Genomic DNA, 20,641 nt, shown 5'->3' with positions numbered 1-20,641 from the left:
TCAAGCTCCATGGCCATGGTGGCAGCAAAAAAGAGAGAAGAAAAGCGAGGAGAAAAATTGACTTGTTTTTTGCTGACCTGGTACCACTTGGGGTAGCCCAATATTTTCTCGAGACTCACGCCCTAAATTATCAAAATCATCTCCAGAAAAGCATCTTTCGCATCTCCAGAAAAGCATCTTCCGTTATTTATCAATCCCTTTATTCAGTATAAAAGCATCATTGTTTCCACTTCCCTCCTCAGATCGCGAAACGCAGCCTGTCTTCTTCATCTCCCATTCCACCCAAAGAGAAATGGAGCTCGCTTTCCGTCCCTCTCCAAATCCGCTCCGTTCTCCTTCTCCTTCCCCTCCACTTCCTTTCAACCTCCGTCCCAAGCGCTCCCGCCATGGACACCCCTTCCGAGTTCGCGCATCTTCCAATCCTGGCCCTCCATTTGGACTCCCCTCGCAGCATCTGTCCCGGTCGATTCGACGCGGCTCCCATCGGTTCTGGCTCAACTTCGGCGTCACAGTGAAGAAGGAAACTGGTTTCAACTTCGGCGTATCAGCGTCCAATCCTTCGTTTATCTCTCTGATACCTACAGGAGAAGGTAGTGATCAATACGACGTGTTCTTGAGCTTTAATGGCTCAGATACCCGCAAGGAATTCACTGATCACCTCTACCACAGTCTGGTCAACGTAGGGATTGTACGAATTCATGTGTTCAGGGACGAGAACAGTATCTCCATTGGCGAGGAATTTGGCTCAAAGATTCTCGATGCCATCTCACGATCGAAGATTTCGATCCCCATCATCTCCGAAAATTATGCTTCAAGGAAATGGTGCCTCCGTGAGCTCAGTCGTATCATGTACTGCAAGAAGAGCATGTCACACGTCGTTTTGCCCATTTTTTACAAAGTAGCCCCGTCGGATGTGCGCCATCTAGACGGAAAATTTGGAGAGGCCTTCCATTTGCATCAAAAGGATTTTGATGAGAAAGATATTGAGGAAGGGCAACGAGCACTCAAAGAAGTGAGTTACTTAAATGGATGGGAATCCAAGAAAATTGCTAACGGGTACTTTACTTCAACCTGATTTTTTTTTTCTTGTAAGTAACTTTTCTTATTCACGCAAATACGGTGAAGTATGGATGAACTACTTTCAGTACAAGCTCCGAAAGAATCCCAAAGTGTCCCAATGAACGACAAAAACTAGTACTCTCCAAGGTGTCCCCTGAAAACTAAACCAATAACAACTAAAACCAAAGAATCCCATAGTGCGCAAGAATTTTAGAATTGTCTCCGGTACAGAGCACAAAACAAAGACACGACAGCCCCTCCGCCCAATACCATCAATCACTTTACAATATGCCCCCAAAAGACTCCAATGCTCAGTCTTCCAAAGCTTGAACCACCAGATAAAAATGACCTATTGCCCACATGGGGTTGGATAAGTTGATAAGGATCAAACACTTGGCATGTCTAGGTTTAATTTCTCATTTTGTTTCGTTGTTTGACAGGCACGAGGGAGAACTGATAAAGCTTGTGGTCGAAACTGTTCTAAGCGAGTTACGGAAACATTTTCAGCTATATGTTCCTAAGCAACTAGTTGGACTTGATGGTCATCTGAAGGAAATTATGAATTGGATAGACAGTCCTTCCGTCAATGCTCGAATGCTTGGAATTTATGGCATGGGCGGGATAGGCAAGACCACTCTTGCCAAGTGCATCTACAATAAACTTTTGAAAAAATTTGTGCATGCCAGCTTCCTTCCAGATATTCGAGAAACTACCCGTCGCCACGGTATTGAGTATCTACAGAGCCAACTAATATCTGATATATTACAGAGCCAAAATAAAGTATCTAAATTTGATGATGGAATTAACATAATCAAATCTAGATTCAAAGGAAAAAAGGTTCTCATTATTTTGGATGATATAGATAAGAAGGATCAACTAAATGCTTTGGCCAGAGAACGTAACTGGTTTACTTCGGGAAGTATTATCATTGTCACAACTAGAAATAAAGCTGTTCTTGATCAATCTGAATTCGAGGTAGACAACAAGTATGAATTGAATGAAATAGATGAGAATCATTCTTTGCTTTTATTTAACAGGCATGCATTTCGTATGGACTATCCTCCAAGGGAGTTTGAGGATATCTCTCATAATATCATATCCACCATGGGTGGCCTTCCCTTGGCTCTTGAGGTTACAGGTTCATACTTGTATGGTAAAACAGATCCAAAAGTATGGGAGGATATGTTGAGGAAATTAAAAAAAGAGCCACATAGAGATGTTGAAAAGATATTGAAAATAAGTTACGACGCATTAGAGAATGCACATAAGGAGATTTTTCTCGATATTGCTTGTTTCCTTATTGGCAAAGAGAGCAAATTCGCCATTTACATGTGGGAGGACTGTGGGTTTTATGCAAGTTTAGGAATTGAAGAGTTGAAGCTGAGGTGCTTAATAAAAATTGACAATTATGGTGAGTTAAGAATGCATGATCAATTGAGAGATCTTGGAAGGAACATTATTCAAGAAGAAGGACCGCCTGAGAGACGTAGTAGGTTATGGCTCTATGAGGAAGCCTTCGAAGTACTAATGGGAGAAAAGGTAACATATATCACTCCTTTTTCTTTTCCTCTCCCTCGTATTTTCATATATTTAATTTGATCTACTCTAATCAGAAATGCTCCTGCATGTTAGGAAAAAATTCCATTCACGATTCATGTCCATCATAGAGTAATTATGACAGCTAATTTTATTAAACATGCAAGGATGAAAAAGCTGTATTATCTCGTGTGGTTACCAAATAGAATGTCATTCAAATTCATTGATGTAAGTTATATCTGTCAAAAATTTAATTTACAATAAATTTAATATCACTTAACTGCGATTCCACCGTAAAAATCCCATTTATTAAAAGTACGTAATTTTCATATTTTGTTGAAATCTTGATAATCTGAAAGACTATAATAAAAATTAGAGATGAAGTATAAACATTAGAGATCAAATAAATGAAGATTTCTTCATCCAAGATAATTATAGATAATAGGTGCCAATTATAATAACTAATAATCAGACAAAACATCACCATAGAAAAAAAGTGTCAAATTCACACTTATCACGTGTGCTTGTTTTCTGGTATGGCCGAATTTATTGTGGTGCTCCTATGATGTAGGAAACCAATGTTTGATATGTTGTTTCTCCGTTTTGATTTTGAAGATATCCGCCCCTCCCTCTATTAATTATATTTATCTTCTTTCAATCTTCTTTCTTCTTAATAGATACAATAGCAAAATCCCCCTTAGAATTAAATTAAGAAAATCTTGATATTGTTTTTAAGGTAGTACAAGGTTAGCCTTGTTCATCTCATAGACCAGGTTAGGTGTATAATAAAGAGTGAACTTTTTTATTTCTTTTTCTTTGTTTCTTTCATTGCCATTGCCTTTTAAATTTTCTTAATGAACATTTCTTTCCTCTCAAGCTCTACATTGCCGCCCTCGCCCAAACGCTACCCCAAAATCCTACACTAATCCCTTCCCCCTCCGCCCCCCATTCTCCTCACTCACCTCGCATCACTATTGAGTTGAAATGACAAAACTTAAGATAAGGAGGGGAAGTTTGGATACATGTCGATATGAAATGACAAAACTTAAGATGTGAGTCGTAGATTTCAAAAGTAATGATGGTATTTTATATATAAGTGCAAACTTCATTTAGGTTTTTGTAATCATCTTTAAACTGAAATACAACACATATTAGAACTTACTGTCTCTTAGTATTTTCTTATTTTGAATTAAGTACACACACCAGTCTTACATAGTAGCCCTCACTTGATTTTCATTCAATTTTTTCGTTGACGAGAATGCCTACCAACCTGCCTTGAGAACTGTCGAACAAAAGCTAGGTTGATCGATTGCCCTGAACTTAAGGCGGTTAGACAGATCAACCGAGATCGTTCCTCACTCAAGCCCAAATTAAGTGCCTGAATGAGGCTTGGATGGAGTGCAAATTACACTGATTTAAATGCGAGAAAATGTAAAATGGATTGGAATTAAAATACAAGAAATGAAAAGACATAAAATTACATGAAACGAAAGTGTGAACAAAAATAACAAGGAAAATAAAAGATAGATTTCTCGAAGAAGTGTTGTGTTTGTGCGTGTCTGATTTTGCCTTTTGAACGCTTCTTTTATATTAATGCCTCTCGTCCACGGGAAAATTACCAAAAAGTCCTAAACCTATTACAAGTATGCTAGTTCAGTCCTAAACTTTTATTTTTGTGCCAATTGAGTCTAAACCTTTTGTATTTGTGTCAATTCAGTCTATTCGATCAATTTTGACCGAAAATCGCTGACATAGATACCGGCCGTCCAACGTGGCTTGGCCGGTACTAACGTGGACAATTTTTAAAATAAATTTTTAATTATTTATTTATTTTCTTTATTTTCTTTTTCCTTTTCTTTTCTTTCTCTTTCTTTTTTTTTTCTTCCCTTCTTCCTTTAGTTGGCGAGGTGGCAAAGCTCGCCCACCGGCCATTGGCGAGGGTGAGCCTTGCCGTTGCTGGCTACTAGCAAGGGCAAGCCTCACCCACCCTTGGCGAGGTCGAGCCTTGCCCAACCATGGCGAGGCCACCTCGCCAACCACTAGTGAGGCTTAACCCTCACAAGCTCGGCGATGGCGAGCCTTGCCCAACTATTCTGAGGCAGACCTAGCGATGCTCAACCCTTGCCAAGGGCAAGCGAGTTTGACCGTGCCAAATGACGATGAGGTCGAGCCTCACTAGTGGCCAGCCGAGGGGCGGGGGGGCTTTTCCAAAGGCCAATGAGGCCGACCTCGCCTACCCTCGCCTCTGGCCAGTTGTCAAGGTCCGGTGACTAGCTAAAGGAAGAAGTGAAGGAAAAAGAAAGAAAAGCAAAAAAATAAAAAATTCGAAAAAATATTAAAATATTATTAAAAATTGTTCTTGTCAGCGCCACCGTGCTAAGTAGGATGGTAGGCATGCATGTCAGTGATTGCCATTCAAATTTGATCGGATGGACTGAATTGATGCAAATGCAAATGGTTTAGGACTTAATTGGCAAAAACACAATTTATGATTGAATTGGCATAATTGTAATAGGTTTAGGACATTTTTGGTAATTTTTCCCTTGTCCACCGTTAGGTTTCTTATCACCTTATCAAATTGTGTGCTGAGAAGATTACAATTGGAAAACGTTCAAAGCTTGTTCACGATGCAATTTCACCACAAGGCCTGTGGCCTCATCTTCGCTGCAAAGCCTCCTCTTCCTCCTCCAAGTCCGAAGAGGTGGTCCCATCTTCGCCCATCTTTGGATTTCAAGGTCCTGAGCTGCGGCGACGAGAATTGAGCATCACGAAGGCGAACGAGAGAGCTCCGCTTCTCCGTGGAGAAGACAGAGCTTTTCTCTTTTAGCTCTAGAGGGTGAGTTTTATTTCATCTCACCGCACCCGTACACAAACACAAGAACATTTAGAAAATTTCTTTTTATTTTATTGTTATTTTTCTTTTGCCCTTTTACTTATCACACGAGGAAACACGAAACTGTCTCTCCAAGACAACCCCTCAACGCGTAATTCTTCTCCTCTTCCGAAACCCGACCAAACCCATCTCCCAATTTCTTTGACTTGCTCAGATCCACACCTCTTTTTACGTAAAACCAAACTCTTCTTCCAGTTTTCTATCTAAAATCATGATTTTCCGCTTCATTTATTTTGTTTGCATCAATTTGTGGATTCTTGAATCAGTTCTCGGTTGAACGCCGCGAGAATAACAGAGAAGAGTGTCTTTGGGAGAAAGAGAGAGACAGAGAGAGTTTTTACCCAACTTTTCATTAAGCATAGTTCACTTTGCCACGTTGGAGGGATAATTTTTCACGTTGGACTTCAATGTCTTTTGAAAAAGCCACGTCATAGTCAAATTTTAATTTTAAAAAAATGTAGGACAGCTCATCGGAAATTGTTGTTGGAGGTACTTAAGTAATCATTTTTCCATCAATGTGACACTTAAGTGCTTGTTCGAAATTTTAGCACTGAAGTGAGCATTGTACTAAAATTATGACACTTCTAGTTCTTTTTTTTTTTTTTCAAATTTTGTGCGTTTGAAATTAATGCTCTAGTTTTTAAAATTCTGAACCTTGAACATTATTGAACACTGTCCCTGATCAACTACACTTCTAGGGAAAAAAAAATATAAGTATTGTAAATTAAAGTCATCAAAGCCATATGGGATTTTTTCACCATCTTGTACTAATTAACGATCTATTTTATCAGGAAAGTAAAACAGTATGTTTTGACTTACAAGATGCAACTAGAAAGGGTGCCAATCTTATGCAAATGGACATTTGTATCTTCACTTTTTTTCTTGTTTGGTAAACAAAAATAAGTATATTTCTTCAGAAACTTTCATATCGACAACTTAGGATGCGCATGAATACCATTCTGTGCCCGAAAACTATTTCTGAACAGAAATAATTTTTTTTTATTCTGTGCCCGAAAACAATTTCTGAGTATTTGAAGGCGTTTGATAAACTGTCCAAAATTTCTATTCCTAGAGTAGAAAAGAACAGAAATGCGTTTAGTAACTACACAAAATTTCTGTTCCCAAATAATATTTTAATAATATTTTGAATTGTTTAATTTTTTTTCTTTCTACCCATTTTCTTCTTTGGCCATGGCCGGTCGCCGGCGACCGGCGGCCGGCGGTCAGCGACCGGCCACAGCCCAGGGCCGGCGAGGGCGAGGGCTGGACCCTCGCCGCTGGGCGGGCGGCCTCGCCCGAGACGGCGAGGCTCGGCCTCACCCGGATCTGGCGAGGCCGAGCCTCGCCGTCGCAACCCACGGCGGCCGACCTCGCCGTGGGTCGCGACGGCGAGGCTCGGCCTCGCTAGATCTGAGCGAGGCCGAGCCTCGCCGTCGCGACCCACGGCGAGGTCGGCCGCCGTGGGTTGCGACGGCGAGGCTCGGCCTCGCCGGATCCGGGTGAGGCCGAGCCTCGCCAGTCTCGGGCGAGGCCGCCTCGCCCTCGCCCTCGCCCTCGCCGGCGAGGGCGACCTCGCCTCCGCCGGTGGCCAGCAAGGGCCGTGACGCCATCGCCGGCCCTGGGCTGTGGCCGGCCGCCGATCGCCGGTAGCCAGCCCAGCCCAGCTCAGGGAAGAACAACACAAAAATAAGAAAAGAAAAAAAAGAAAAAGAAGAAAAAAAACTGATTCTCAAAATTGTGCCGAGAAACAAGAAGCAACTTTTTTATACTTCTTGTTTCTCTTCCAAAACTGTTTCTCGTCACAAATTTTTGAAAAAATGTGCCCGGGAACAAAAAGTTTACCAAACGCATTTCTGTTCCCAAACTAATTCTGGGAACAAAAGAACATAAATTTTCACTATTTGGCACGTTACCAAACGGGCCCTTATTGTCCCATATGTTAGAAACCTCAATCCAACCATAATACCACTAAAGGAATTTAAGTAGTTCATTTTTAGTTGGCCTGAAAGCAACTTTTTTCCAATCCTTGCCAAGATCTTAAATACTATTCAAATTATAAAAGATGTATTGCTAACACGTCACTTTTTACACATATTTTATGAGAAAAGTTGCAATTTCAAAAGCAATGATTAAACACTTCACAAGAGTAGTTAATGAATTTAGCGACTTAACAAGTGACCCATGGGCAGTTTTTAACAAATTCTTTAAAAAATTATGAAAATTCATATGAAACTTTATAAGTCAGCGTTTACATGTTTTTAAAGGTTCATGTATTTCGCTTATGTAAGTCAAAGCACATGCGCCACAAAATTCGAAAAAAGTAAAAGATAATATCTTGAGGTGCGTTTGTCATAGAATTTTTTAAAGCAAGATGTATTCTATTTATATTAATGATTATAAAAAATTAAGTTGGAGTTTAGGTGTCAATATTTATACAATGAGGATAGAAAGATGACAAATTGTGAGCGTCCAAGATCTTACAGAGCAAAGACAAGAAAATTAAAAACTAATTTGGACACTCGATTGATTGATTTGATATACAGGGAACAAAAAGGATCCAGGCAATTTGTCTCGGGGAAGACTTTTTCCGTCTCCAGACATACGCCATTCAAAAGTTAACAAACTTATGGAGATCATGTTTCCCTCAAAAGGGACGGGTAAGTCAGCGTTTACATGTTTTTAAAGGTTCATGTATTTCGCTTATATAAGTCAAAGCACATGCGCTACAAAATTCGAAAAAAGTAAAAGATAATATCTTGAGGTGCGTTTGTCATAGAATTTTTTAAAGCAAGATGTATTCTATTTATATTAATGATTATAAAAAATTAAGTTGGAGTTTAGGTGTCAATATTTATACAATGAGGATAGAAAGATGACAAATTGTGAGCGTCCAAGATCTTACAAAGCAAAGACTAAAAGATTAAAAACTAATTTGGACACTTGATTGATTGATTCGATAAACAGGGAACAAAAAGGATCCAGGCAATTTGTCCCGGGGAAGACTTTGGCCGTCTCCAGACATACACCAATAAACAGTTCAAAAACTTACGGAGCTTAAGGTTCCTTCAATTGGGACGGGCGGCTTTAATTGGAAACTTTAACAAAGTGTTTTCTGAATTAAGATGGCTTCACTGGTTTGGCATTGAAGAAACGGAAATATTGACAACCAATTTGCATCTACCAAAATTAGTGGTGCTACAGTTGTCAGAGAGCAAGATCACAGAAGATTGGAGAGGATGGAGTTCAATCATGGTACAATGGAAAAAAGACATCCTCTGTGATATTTTGTTTGTTTTGTTTTGTAGATCAACTAATTGTTTCACTGCTCATTCTCCTTTGTATAGGCGGCAAAGCAGCTAAAAATTCTCGACATTACATCTTGCGGTCGTTTAAGATGTACTCCTGATCTATCCGCTTTCACAAAGTTGGAGATTCTCATCTTGAATGGATGTCACATGTTGGAGCAAGTCCACCCTTCTATTGGCAAACTCAAGAACCTTGTTTCCTTGGACTTGGGTAGGTGTTCCGGCCTCAAGGAGCTACCTGGAGAAGTAGGTGAATTAGAAGAACTAAAAGAACTTAATTTACGCCATAGTCGTATTGCAAAGATACCCATGTCAATCGGTTCTTTGAGGAAGCTAGAGAAACTGACTGTTTGTTCGTCATTGAGAGAAATCCCCAGCTCGATTGGGAATCTTTCTTCTCTCCAACACCTTAACCTAGAGAGTTGTCACTCATTGATAGAACTCCCTAGCTCAATTGGGAATCTATCTTCTCTCCAACACCTTAACCTGGAGGGTTGTGCGTCATTGATAGAACTCCCTAGCTCGATTGGGAATCTATCTTCTCTCCAACACCTTAACCTAAAGGGCTGTGTGTCATTGAGAGAACTCCCTAGCTCGATTGGGATTCTTTCTTCTCTCCAACACCTTAACCTAGTGGGTTGTGAGTCATTGAGACAACTCCCTAGCTCGATTTGGAATCTTTCTTCTCTCTCACACCTTGATCTAGAGGGTTTATCATTGGGAGAACTTCCTAGCTCAATTGGGAATCTTTCTTCTCTCCAACGCCTTGTCCTAGAGGGCTGTGAGTCATTGAGAGAACTCCCTAGCTCGATTGGGAATCTATCTTCTCTCCAACACCTTAACCTAAAGGGCTGTGTGTCATTGAGAGAACTCCCTAGCGTGACTGGGAATCTTTCATCTCTCTCACACCTTGATCTAGAGGGTTTATCATTGGGAGAACTTCCTAGCTCGATTGGGAATCTTTCTTCTCTTACATACCTTAACCTAAGGAATTGTCGATCATTGCGAAAAATTTCTAGTTCGATTGGGAATCTTTCTTCTCTCCAATGCCTTGTCCTGGAGGGCTGTGAGTCATTGAGAGAACTCCCTAGCTCGATTGGGAATCTTTCTTCTCTCCAAAGCCTTGACCTAAAGGGTTGTGTATCATTGGGAGGACTCCCTAGCTCGATTGGGAATCTTTCTTCTCTCCAATACCTTGACCTAAAGGATTGTTGGTCATTGAGAGAAATCCCTAGCTCAATTGGGAATCTTTTTTCTCTCCAACACTTAGAACTATGGTGTTGTCGCTCATTGAGAGACATTCCTAACTCGATTGGGAATTTACAAGATTTGCAATGTCTAGACATTAGTTATTCCACGATCGAACATTTGCCCAGTGGTATTGGCAGGTTGAAAAATCTGCGGAGGCTAATTCTCAATTTTTGTCGTAATCTGAGAAGGAAAATTCCAAGTGAAATCGGTGAATTGTCTTCGCTCGAGATTCTCGAAATCACTCACGCTCCGATATATAACCTACCAGAAAGCGTCCAGAATCTTTCTTCTCTCCAACAACTTAACCTATGGAGCTGTAGCAACCTCCGGTCGTTGCCAGAGCCTCCTTCTGGCTTAACACATCTGACGGTCTCTTGCCACAGTTCCAGGTTGCCACAACTTTCGCACCTAATCCACCTTGAAGAACTTCGTCTTGAGGAATGCAATCTACTTGAAAACATCCCAGAGCTTCCCTCAAGACCCTTAAGACTTTATGTTGACTCATGTCATAAGCTGATGCCTAAGCTTGATGGATTCAAGTACTTGGAAGTGTTGTCAATAGTCAGATGCAATTCCATTGAAAGATTGGACATTTCACAATTAAATCGTCTGAAACGATTACACATTGAGTGTTGCGATAATCTAGTTGAAATTCAGGGCCATGATAATTTGGAGTGCTTGGAGACGATAGTTGTACGTTTCTGTAGGTCAATTCAAAGCCTGATCCTTCAAGAATTAAAATGTTTGAAGCTATTAAAGGCCAACTTTTGTGGCAATCTAGTCGAAATTCAAGGTCTTAATAGGGCGAAGTTCTTAGAGGTGTTGGATATCTCTAATTGTGGATCCATTGAAAGATTACCTCACCTATCATCCTTCGCAACCCTGAAAACATTGAAAATCGATGGGTGTTACAATTTACGTGATGTTGACAACCTCCACTGAAGCATGTACATAAGGGGTACAAATCTCTTGTAAAACTATCAAACCAGTCGAAATTTGAAAATTTAGAGTATTTCATGATGAGATATTTTCTTTGTGGTACGGAGATCCTGGGAATGAGAAATCAAAATCTCTAAAACATAGATATTGCAGGATGCGAATCAGTGTAGACTTTGCTAGATTTATCAGGGTGTGAGAAGTTGAAATATCTAGCGGTACAAGATTACAAGAAACTTCGTCAGCTACCGGGACTTGAAAAGTTGGATCCTAACTTATTTGGATATTTGGGGGTACGACTCATTGAAAACGATACCGGACTTACCAGAACAAAGGTCATTAGAAATTGTGGAAGAGTGAATATGGAGGTTACTTTGGAGATATTATATTGCAGTGATAATGATGTGATGAATCTTATACCCATATCACAATTGTTAGACGAGTCATGTTTCCTTAACAAGGTAAATAAGCAAAAAACTATCATTTTTCTTATGAGATTTTTTTTTGGTCAACATTTTTCTTCTGAGATTCATGACCTACTTTTCATCACTATCTTCTTTTGACAAAAAGGTTTTCCTTGACAGGGTTCCGTACTTTCCTAAACTCCTAGTCTTACATATTTGAAGGAGTGGGGGACTTGGTCGTAGGAACATAAATGACGCTTCAGCCAAGATCAAAATGCAGACCCAAATGTGGGTTTACGTATAGTAGAAGGCATTGGTCATCTAGTAAGATTCTTAATCCTTGAACAACTAATGTGAGTGAATAGAGTAGTACTTTTCTCGAAGATGTACTTTTCCCATAACGGGAAAAGTATCAAAAAAGTCATAAACCTTTTGCTTTGGTGCCAATTGAATCATAAACATTTTGTCTTTGTGTCAATTCAGTTCTTTCAGCTAATTTGAGATGGATTTTGCTAACGTGGACGCCGATCAACCAGCCACTGGCTACAGGCACTGACGTGGACAACTTTTAATAATATTTTAATATTTTTTTGAATTTTTATTTATTTTTTTCCTTTTTTCCTTTTCTTTTTTTTTCCCTCTCCTCTCCTTCCTCTAGCCGGTTGTCGGACCAGCCAAAGGAAGGGGTCAATCAAGTCAGAAAAGTCTTAAACCTTTTGCATTGGTGCCAATTGAGTCAAAAACCTTTTTTTGTTGCCAATTGAGTCCTAAGCCTTTTGTTTTTGTGTCAATTCAGTCATTCCGGCTAATTTTGGCAGGATTTTGCTGACGTGGACGCTGGCCGGCTTATTGGCACCAATGCAAAATGTTTAGGATTTTTCTAACACTTTGCCCTTTTTATAACCAATAGTCAAACTGTTGTTTTGAAAGATAATCAAGCAAGGTAAATTGGGGCTGCTTTTGTAACAGGTCCGGTTGGCCGAGATTATCATCAAAGGATTACTTTTGGACCTTGATTCAATGAGCTATATCGATGACCTTTTGCATAATTACGACAAATTTTTGCCCGTTCTACGAAACAAGCTGAGGCAAGGAGCTCAAGAGTTTGATAATGAGTTTGCATCCTGTTTGATCCTATTGTTGTCACGGAATCATTTTATCACGTGACTGATTTGGGTCTGGCTAACTTGGCCGAGGAAGTTCAAATTCCATACCAGAGATTGATCAATACGCAGATGAGGGATTTTGCAGAGGAAAGCATCAACAACAGTTAAGGGCCATCTTGCGTGCCAACCTTGAAGAGGCTTGTGGGACAGCTGGAGTGCCCTGAGGAAGTTTTGATGCTTGTGAAGATCCAATCACTTGATATGGTCTCAACAGCACGTGCGTGAATGATTCTGAATGTAGTTTTTTTCCATTGAATCTACTCTTGGTATGCTCATTAGGTTCTACCTCTTTGTTAATCAAGTACGTACCTGCTGATTTTTCTTTATTTTACCATAATGTGGAGTTGTTTGATGCGGTCGCATTCTAATGATATCACTCCGGAGCTCAATGAGGCTTTGTAGAGGGAGAAATGCATTGCCAGTCATACCTTGACTACGAAAAAGCAACTTGTTTGCTTATTCCTTATAAGCTGTGGAACTTCACCAGAAAATCAGTATAGAAGGATGCATGATGACTATCTCCTTCATTTTCTATCAGCTTATTAGTGTGATAATATCCTTTGCATGTTATTCGAATAGGTTTCTAATTTGATAAACTCAGTTCTCACGTATCCAGCATTGAATTTGTAAAGTTGAAATTCGTCTCCTAGCAAACCTTTCTGTATTGCTGATTTTGCTAACTGGATATTGGGAAATAACCAAGTAACAAGCGACATGTTTCTATTCTGTAGTTTAGGCACTTCAACTTTTCAGCATAATCTAATTGACATCAGTTGTGTTCCTAAACACAAAAAAGGAAAGTGTTGCTAATCTCTTACATCTCCCAAGTCTGTTGTTTTCTTTATCATCCGCTAGCTAATGAATTCTTTGTTGATTTTGGTCCAACTGCTAACTAATCAGAGACATCTCGAATGTGTGGCAAAATAAATCCCCAGATTTTGGGGTTGGTGCAAACGATGTTTAGGCATTTGTACCTTATCTTTCATGGGGAAAATTGTGTTGGTAGGATTTCAAGTATCTGGATTTATTGATAACTAGTCAATCCTATCCTTCTTGTGTAGATTCAAGCTCAATATAATGAGATATGGAGAAAGTCCCCAAACACAACAGGATGGAGATGCGGCAAGAATGATCTATTTTATGCGGCATTATGGAAAGGTGTTTCAAAGTTCTTTGCTATTGGCATTTATCATGTGCTCCATGTTGTTAATACTCTTCATAGGATTCTTGATATAAAGCGACCTCTTCTCATGTAGTGTAGTAGTCCTTTGCAAGCTTTGACATCTTGCTATTCTTTAGCAAAGGCCAAAACTCCAAATGCTTGCATGAAGACCGCATGTGCAGGTGGTTCTGTAAGTGAAGTAAAGCACAAAATCAAATTTTTTAACAAGATTACCGTTTAGACATCCACTTCAAGCTATTAGTTTGCGACTGGAGAGAAACTTTTTCGTTGAAAAAGTGAATGTCGTGGAATCAACAAATAATCTGTCAATTGCAGCCTAGAGGTTCAATGAAAACATTTCTAAGAAGACAGTAGTTTATCATGCGTAGGAATTTTGGACGCAAAACAGAAGTGTTCATTAGTGTATAATCATCTCTCTGATCCGATTATGTTGGAAAATTCATATATTGGATTTGGCAATCACTTTGATCATATAATCTCAAACTTGATTCATTTACCACATGATTCTATAAAGCGGAAGAGACACAACCATACTTTTTTCATACCTGAAACCAAATTTTCTTTGGGTTGGTTACAGTTGAAAGACTGATAGAAAATGCTAGAGAAAATTTTTGGAGGGTGAAAATAGCGCTTCCAAATCTAGTCATTTGGTTTGAACCAAAACTTTGAAGTGGTTAATACTCGGACTCTTCTACGCCAAAATTGTGGTCACCGCCATACATTCAAGTTTCAGTCATAGCAATTTTTTTGGGGCCCTCTTGAGGTAAAGCACGAGTGAGCTTCAATTCCTCGCTCTCTCTGTCTCTCACTCATGGCAAAGCAGAGACGTTAGCCCGGAGTCTTCCTTTGGAAGCTCAGCGAGTGGTCCTCCATTTCTCTGCTGTGACCTCCTTCCTCTTCAGCGACAGTTTCATTAACGGCTAGTTTTAGCAAATGTAGTACTACTTTTCTCGAAGCAATATTCTTTTAAAAGAAAAATCTTCTCCACACTGGGTATCTATATGATTGATTTTAGAAACTCCGGATTTGCCTATGTATACTTGCTGTTGATTGCATTGTAGCAATGTTTTGTCATTTATCCCTCCATTGCCTGCTTTTGCGGACTGCAAACAGATTATCGGCTTGTGAGGCAAGGAAAATATCAGCATAGGTTACCTAGTGATTTACTCTTGGAAAATCGAGGATTTGAATTTTTTTTATATAGAGGCTGATGATGTTCTGCTACTCATTATTGTAAACTGCGCCCAGAATCCATTTTTCACTCTGTCCAAAATTAATATTACCTTTAAAAATTCCTTGGGCTGATGACGTTTTGCATAGCTGGGACAATTATTTGCCTGTTTCGTGAAACACGCTAGGCCGAGGAGCTAAGAATTTGCTTATTACTTAGCATCCCGTTTGATCCCATTGTTGTCCTGGAATTGTTTTATCACATGATTGATCTGGGTGTGGCTTAAGTGGCTGTGGAACTTCAAATTCCATACCAGAGAACGATCAAAATGAAGAAGAGGGATTTTGCAAAAGGAAGCATCAGCAAGAGCTGAGGGCCATCTTGCATGCTAACCTTCAAGAGGCTCATGGGCCAATTGGAGTGTCTTAGGAAGTTTTGGTGCTTGTGAAGATCCAAACAATTGATTTGGTCTCATCAGCACATACCTGAATGATTGTGCAGGTAGTTTTTTTTTTTTAATTGAATCTGCTTTCTGAATGCTCCCTAGGTTTTACCTCTGTTAATCAAATATATACCTGCTGATTTTTCTGTTTGTCACTCTAGTTCAGAGTTGTTTGATGCAGTTGTGTTCTAATGATATCACTCCCGGACTCAATGAGGCTCTGCAGAGGGAGGTATGCGCTGCCAGTTGCACCTTTACCATGAAAGACTAACTTGTGTGCTTATACTGTATGAGCTGTGGAATATCTTCTGAAAATCAGTATACAACACGATGACAATCTCCTTCATTTTCTGTCAGTTTATTAGTGTGATAATATCCTTTGAAGGTTGCCATATAGGCTTCAGATTTGATAAGCTCAGCTCTCATGTATGCGGCATTGAATTTGTCAAGTTCAAATTCGCCTCCTAACAAACTATGCCTTATTGCTGATTTTTCTAATTGGATATTGCGAAATAACCGAGTAACAAGCTCATCTATCCGTTCTGTAGTTTAGGCAGTTCACTTTTTCAGCATAATCTTATTAACATCAGCTCTGTTCCTAAACACTAACAAGGAAAGTGTCAGTAATTGCTTACTTCTCCCAAGTCTGGTTGTTTTCTTTTTCATCGGCCTGCTAATGAAGTCTCTGTTGATTGCAGTTCAACTGAGAACTAATTAGAGACACCTGGAATGCGTGGCAAGATATGTTTCCAGATTTTTCAAGTTCCTCCATTTTTAGAATTTGTAAGTCCAGCGTGTAATTTTTGTGTGCTTCTCGTGTTTTGTATGGTATTTTGAAGCCGGATTGTGCAACTGAAATTTGCTTCCTTGCATATCTTGTGACGTCTGCGATGACCGTGACCGCTGAATGATGGTCAGAAATCAGAAGAGACTCACGGTTTGCCTATGACTTGCACAAGTTGGAACCCTGAATCTTCCCCGTGGGTTACTTGTCTGTGGAGTTTCTTGGTTTTTTTTTCACTAAACCTGTCTTAAAAATGTGAAACCTCCTCTGTTCTCTGGTATTAAAATAAGTGGGAATGACAGTTCATTCTCTTACAATTTTTTTTGGGAGCATCCTCTCGCACCATTATTAATAGCAAATATATTTATTGTGCTAATTAAGAAGGAGCTATTTGATGTTCTTTTCCTTTCGTGCTTGTCCTCATCATAATGACATGCTTCAACATGTTTGTTTTGCGGAGGAGTTGAAATTGTTGTCAAGGCCCTTAGAGCTTATGTAGGTTAGTTCTTGCATTTTGCAAGTCTTGTACATTGTAGGTTAAAGAGAGACTTCTTTAAGTCCGAGTTAGAGGGTAATAGGTCCTCTACTTGTACAATGGGTCTCTCTGTGAGCACTTGTGTAAAACACGATATCATGAATAGAATAAGGGGAATTTAGATCCTTAAATTTACTCCTTGTGAGTAGAATTTGGAGCATGTTGCTCTCAGACTGAGTAATCCTCCAAATGATAGGTTTATAGCGACCATTCTGCCAATCACTTCAAGATATTTCCATTTAATGTCAAGAACCTGCTGTTGCACTTGGACTGGCAGTAGAATGATTTTCGCAAACTTTTATGCATAACCTAAAGATCCTTTCTTCTGTCACCATGCTTTGAGCTCATTTTTCTCCTAACCCTTTGTTTTGCGATATCCATCTAAGGTTCCTCCTGGATGATCTATCTGGATCTAGATAAGGCATCTGTTGGAGGTGAACACGAATTCTTTTTCTTGTAGATAAGGTATCTTCTTGACTGATTGAGATAGATACACATTTTTCCAATTTTGCAGTCAATCCTTCTAATCTTATCTCTACTCATTCTATATAGAACATGCAGGGCCACTAGAGTCTCCGTGGAGCCAATTTTCTTTGTGTCAGTCATCGTTGTGGCGATGACGATCGATTCTCATGAGTAGGTGAAGTTATGCTTTGCTTCGCTTTCAATCTATATTTTGGAACAACATTTTCTCTGTCTAACCGCATTGCATTTGTCTCCAATGTTGAATTTATTTATGGAAGTACTTTACTCTTTCTCATTTTGGTGAAATTTTTGTCGTGAATATTTGACAATGCAGTGTTGGTGGTGAAAGAAAATGGAAGTTGGAGCAGAATTTGCCATTGTTCAGGAGTTTTAATGTTTGCGAGTGACTTCAGGATATATATTTCACTGAGCTTAAAAATTGGAAAACTCCGGATGAAGCTCAGCTAGGGATCAATCTTGCTAGCTGAGCTTAAATTGCTCAAAGTCAGAAGAATTCTCTCGACTAAAGTCATTCTTTAATCTGCACTTCTTTGCTATTGCTGAGGACTTCATTTATTTTTGGAGGACCTACTATAGCAGTGGATGGCATATTTATATCATCACAGGAGGTAAAACATCTATGACAATGAAACATGACATTATGTCTGCGCCTCGGCTCTTTTTCTCTGATACTTCATTCGTTGAATTGCTTCTGGCTGTTCACTTTTTCGCATATTATTAGTTGGTATTCTCCACTGATTGTTGCGGCAATCATTCCTACTTCCAAGGATAAATGGAGGACAATGTAACTTCTGGTTTTTGATGTAACTGATTTAGCATGCTTGTCATAAAGGAATGTGCAATAACGAATAACTCTTGATGAAGGTCCAGAATATGTAGTTAAAGAAATATCTCATGGCTATAGTGAAGGTGATGACATCTATTGATTGCTTGTGTAATGCATGTGCTAATGTCTATAATGTGTTATGCTTCTTATTGTGATATAAGGTTTACTACATTTGTTTCATGAAAACAAGAAGCAAGCAATAGGAACTCAAAAATCACACGTGCTCGTCTTAAAGACATTTTTATCTCCCACTCGCTTGTCATGCTAATCTTCTTATATGTTGCTTCTGTGATTACTCCTTTAGAACTGTAAAGAACAGTTCTTATGGAAGTCCCCGACTCCTTTTACAACCAACATTTTGGTTATTGATTTCATGCATTAATCTAAATTATGCTTCTGTAGGTTGGTAGACTTGCTGCATTAAACTCGTTATTTAGGAATGCTGGAGACTTATATTGTTCCAATCCCTCACCGCGCCTCGAGTCCGTGACCTTGAGATTTGATTCTCTTTCAAGACCAACCACAAGGCCAGCAAGAAGGCTGGTGCTGCAGACAAACATTACTCGGAGCGGCTCCGTATTCTCCAAAGAACGATTGAAGGGGAGATACTCTGTGGGAATGGTCAGGCTGCCTCACATACAGTGAAACAACGACTGCAATAGCTTTCTCCAGTTCCATATTTCAAAAGAGGAATCAAATTTTGAAGGATCTCCAAAGACGTCCAGCCGTCCCTAGAGGTGGTCTTATGGGACGGGTCTTGAAGCCGTCCTCTATGAGTTGGGCGACGGATTCCGCAATAGTCTCCCTTCTTCTCTTCAATGGCAAGCATATAGGCGACAACAGCCGGTGAGCCGTCGGCAGTGATCATTAGGGATGGGTTTTAAAGCTTTTAGGGACGGGTTCGGGCCCCATCTCCTCTTTCTCGTAGTGTCAGGACGACTCCAAAAAAGAAAATGACAGTTATAAATGTAACCGTAAATAGAACTTGAATCATTCTTGATATCTGTATTCTATCCAACCCCAATGCATGTCGCTCAATAACAACAACTTCCAATCACTGGGCAAAGCAAGAGCACTACACTCCTGTTATTTCTGTTTCATTTAGACTCGGCACTAAGGGTGCGTTTGGTTCAGCTTTTTCAAATGGCTTTGAGCCTCTAAAGCGTCTTGAGAAAAAAAATTGAGGTGTCCGGCAAATTATTTTAAAACCACTTTGGGGAAAAATGGGCTTCCGCGAAGCTAAAAGCCCAAGCTACTTGACAATCCAACCTTTTATCTTTTTATATATCTCTGAGCAAATGAATTAAGTAAGGGAATTCTCTAGAAAGTACTCGCCACGCTCTCTTGTTTGGGAGCAATGCTTAGTAAAGAATATTTCGATCGTTAAAGTAATTAAGGACTTGAAAAATGCTAAGAAGGGACCCAGAGCGACGGAGACCTCCTGACCACACGTCCCGAGCGTGGGATTTTGGCAACTGGAAAATCACACTGACAAAATCAATTGCCAAAAGTGGCCCTCATGCTGTAAAACCACAAAAAGCAATGTATAAACGTAGATTACATGCAACAGTAGAAAAAGCAATGCATTGTTAGGAAACCGCACACTTTTTGTTATTTTATAGCTTAGGAACGAAGTCCTCAATATCAAAAGAGAGAGACATCCTAAAGTTCAAACACATCCCATTACTCTACATGCAAGATGCAACAATTAATATATAGACCAACTTGTCCCTCGTGGCTTGACGATAGCGTAAACGTAGACGGAGTATATATCCTACGTAATGGTGAATATCTCTTCTTCTAATTTTTGTTTAACAGTCAAATGAAGTTCGAATCAGATCTCGCGCACATATATATCTATATATATATATATATATATATATATATATATATATATAATCTTGCTCTGGGAACTTCTACTTAATACGATTATGGAGAAAAACATTTGTTTAGGGTATATTTTGTAATAGAGTTTTCAACAAAGCCTAACAAAATTTCTAAGTCACTTTTCTTTCATTTTGACCCCATTTGTTTTGATAATTTTAAAAGATAGGTCACATGATTTTTGAAGATTTAACTGCTAGACGTGACTTGTCAGTCTAGTTCTTGAGCATGAGAATGCTATAGTTATTATTTGAGTCAATAGGTTTTTTTTTTCTAGGTAAGCAGGGGGCTTGACCTCTATCGACTTATTGGATTTGTGCCAATTTAGTCCTAAATATTTTAACCTAGAGCCAACATAGTCCTTCTAGCTAATTTTAGCTTGATATTGCTGACGTAGATATTTTTTAATAATATTTTAATAATTTTCCATCTTTTCTTTTGTTTTTTTTCATCTTTCCCCCTCTTTTTTTGTTTCCTTCTCTCCCCAGTGGCCAGCACGGCCATGGCCGATGAGGGCTGGCCTTGCCTGAGTGAGGGCGGCCCTCACCGGGGCAAGGGCATCGCCTGGGCAAGGGTTGGCCTCGCCAGGGCCTCGCCCTGGCCCAGGCAACGCCCAGTTCATGGGTCATTGGCCAGATAGAACCGAGGTTTGGATTTGGCTTGATTGGGCTTGACTTGATTTGGAAGTTACACGATATGTCTCTTTCTCGTAAGTGCCATTCAAATCACAAATCAATATATACGTCATTTGCACCTAAAAATTCATTTAATTTCCAGAGT

At 39.6% G+C, this 20,641-nt stretch overlaps 1 protein-coding gene and 1 long non-coding RNA gene across 2 annotated transcripts; both read left to right on the top strand.

Moving 5' to 3' along the window:
• Positions 1 to 253: 253 nt before the first annotated feature.
• Positions 254 to 10,986, top strand: LOC115663849 (disease resistance protein TAO1-like). The gene is made up of 4 exons (XM_056309300.1): positions 254 to 1,056; positions 1,500 to 2,598; positions 8,833 to 9,667; positions 9,809 to 10,986. The coding sequence occupies exons 1-4, from the start codon at positions 293 to 295 to the stop codon at positions 10,984 to 10,986; spliced, it is 3,876 nt and encodes a 1,291-aa protein (XP_056165275.1). The 5' UTR covers positions 254 to 292.
• A 3,597-nt stretch (positions 10,987 to 14,583) lies between these two features.
• Positions 14,584 to 18,906, top strand: LOC115665481 (uncharacterized). Its single transcript, XR_008816273.1, has 6 exons — positions 14,584 to 15,405; positions 16,045 to 16,129; positions 17,052 to 17,130; positions 17,218 to 17,301; positions 17,465 to 17,759; positions 18,380 to 18,906. It is a non-coding gene; the product is annotated as an uncharacterized LOC115665481 (long non-coding RNA).
• Positions 18,907 to 20,641: the final 1,735 nt, after the last annotated feature.

The sequence above is a fragment of the Syzygium oleosum genome, unplaced genomic scaffold (genome assembly GCF_021117445.2).
Source record: "Syzygium oleosum isolate NSW1041296 unplaced genomic scaffold, Sole_v2.1 Sole_v2.03, whole genome shotgun sequence".
NCBI classification, from domain to species: Eukaryota; Viridiplantae; Streptophyta; class Magnoliopsida; order Myrtales; family Myrtaceae; genus Syzygium; species Syzygium oleosum.
The sequence above is the reverse complement of the archived record's forward strand: the minus strand, read 5'-3'. Positions and strand labels throughout refer to the sequence as shown.

What these genes read in the sequence shown, in the direction of transcription:
- LOC115663849 (XM_056309300.1), top strand. Translation starts at nt 293, where the DNA reads ATGGAGCTCGCTTTCCGTCCCTCTCCAAATCCGCTCCGTTCTCCTTCT. An exon ending in TCCAAGAAAATTGCTAACGG is followed by an intron (nt 1,057 to 1,499) that starts GTACTTTACTTC and finishes GTTGTTTGACAG; the next exon opens with GCACGAGGGAGAACTGATAA. An exon ending in AAGTACTAATGGGAGAAAAG is followed by an intron (nt 2,599 to 8,832) that starts GTAACATATATC and finishes TCCTTTGTATAG; the next exon opens with GCGGCAAAGCAGCTAAAAAT.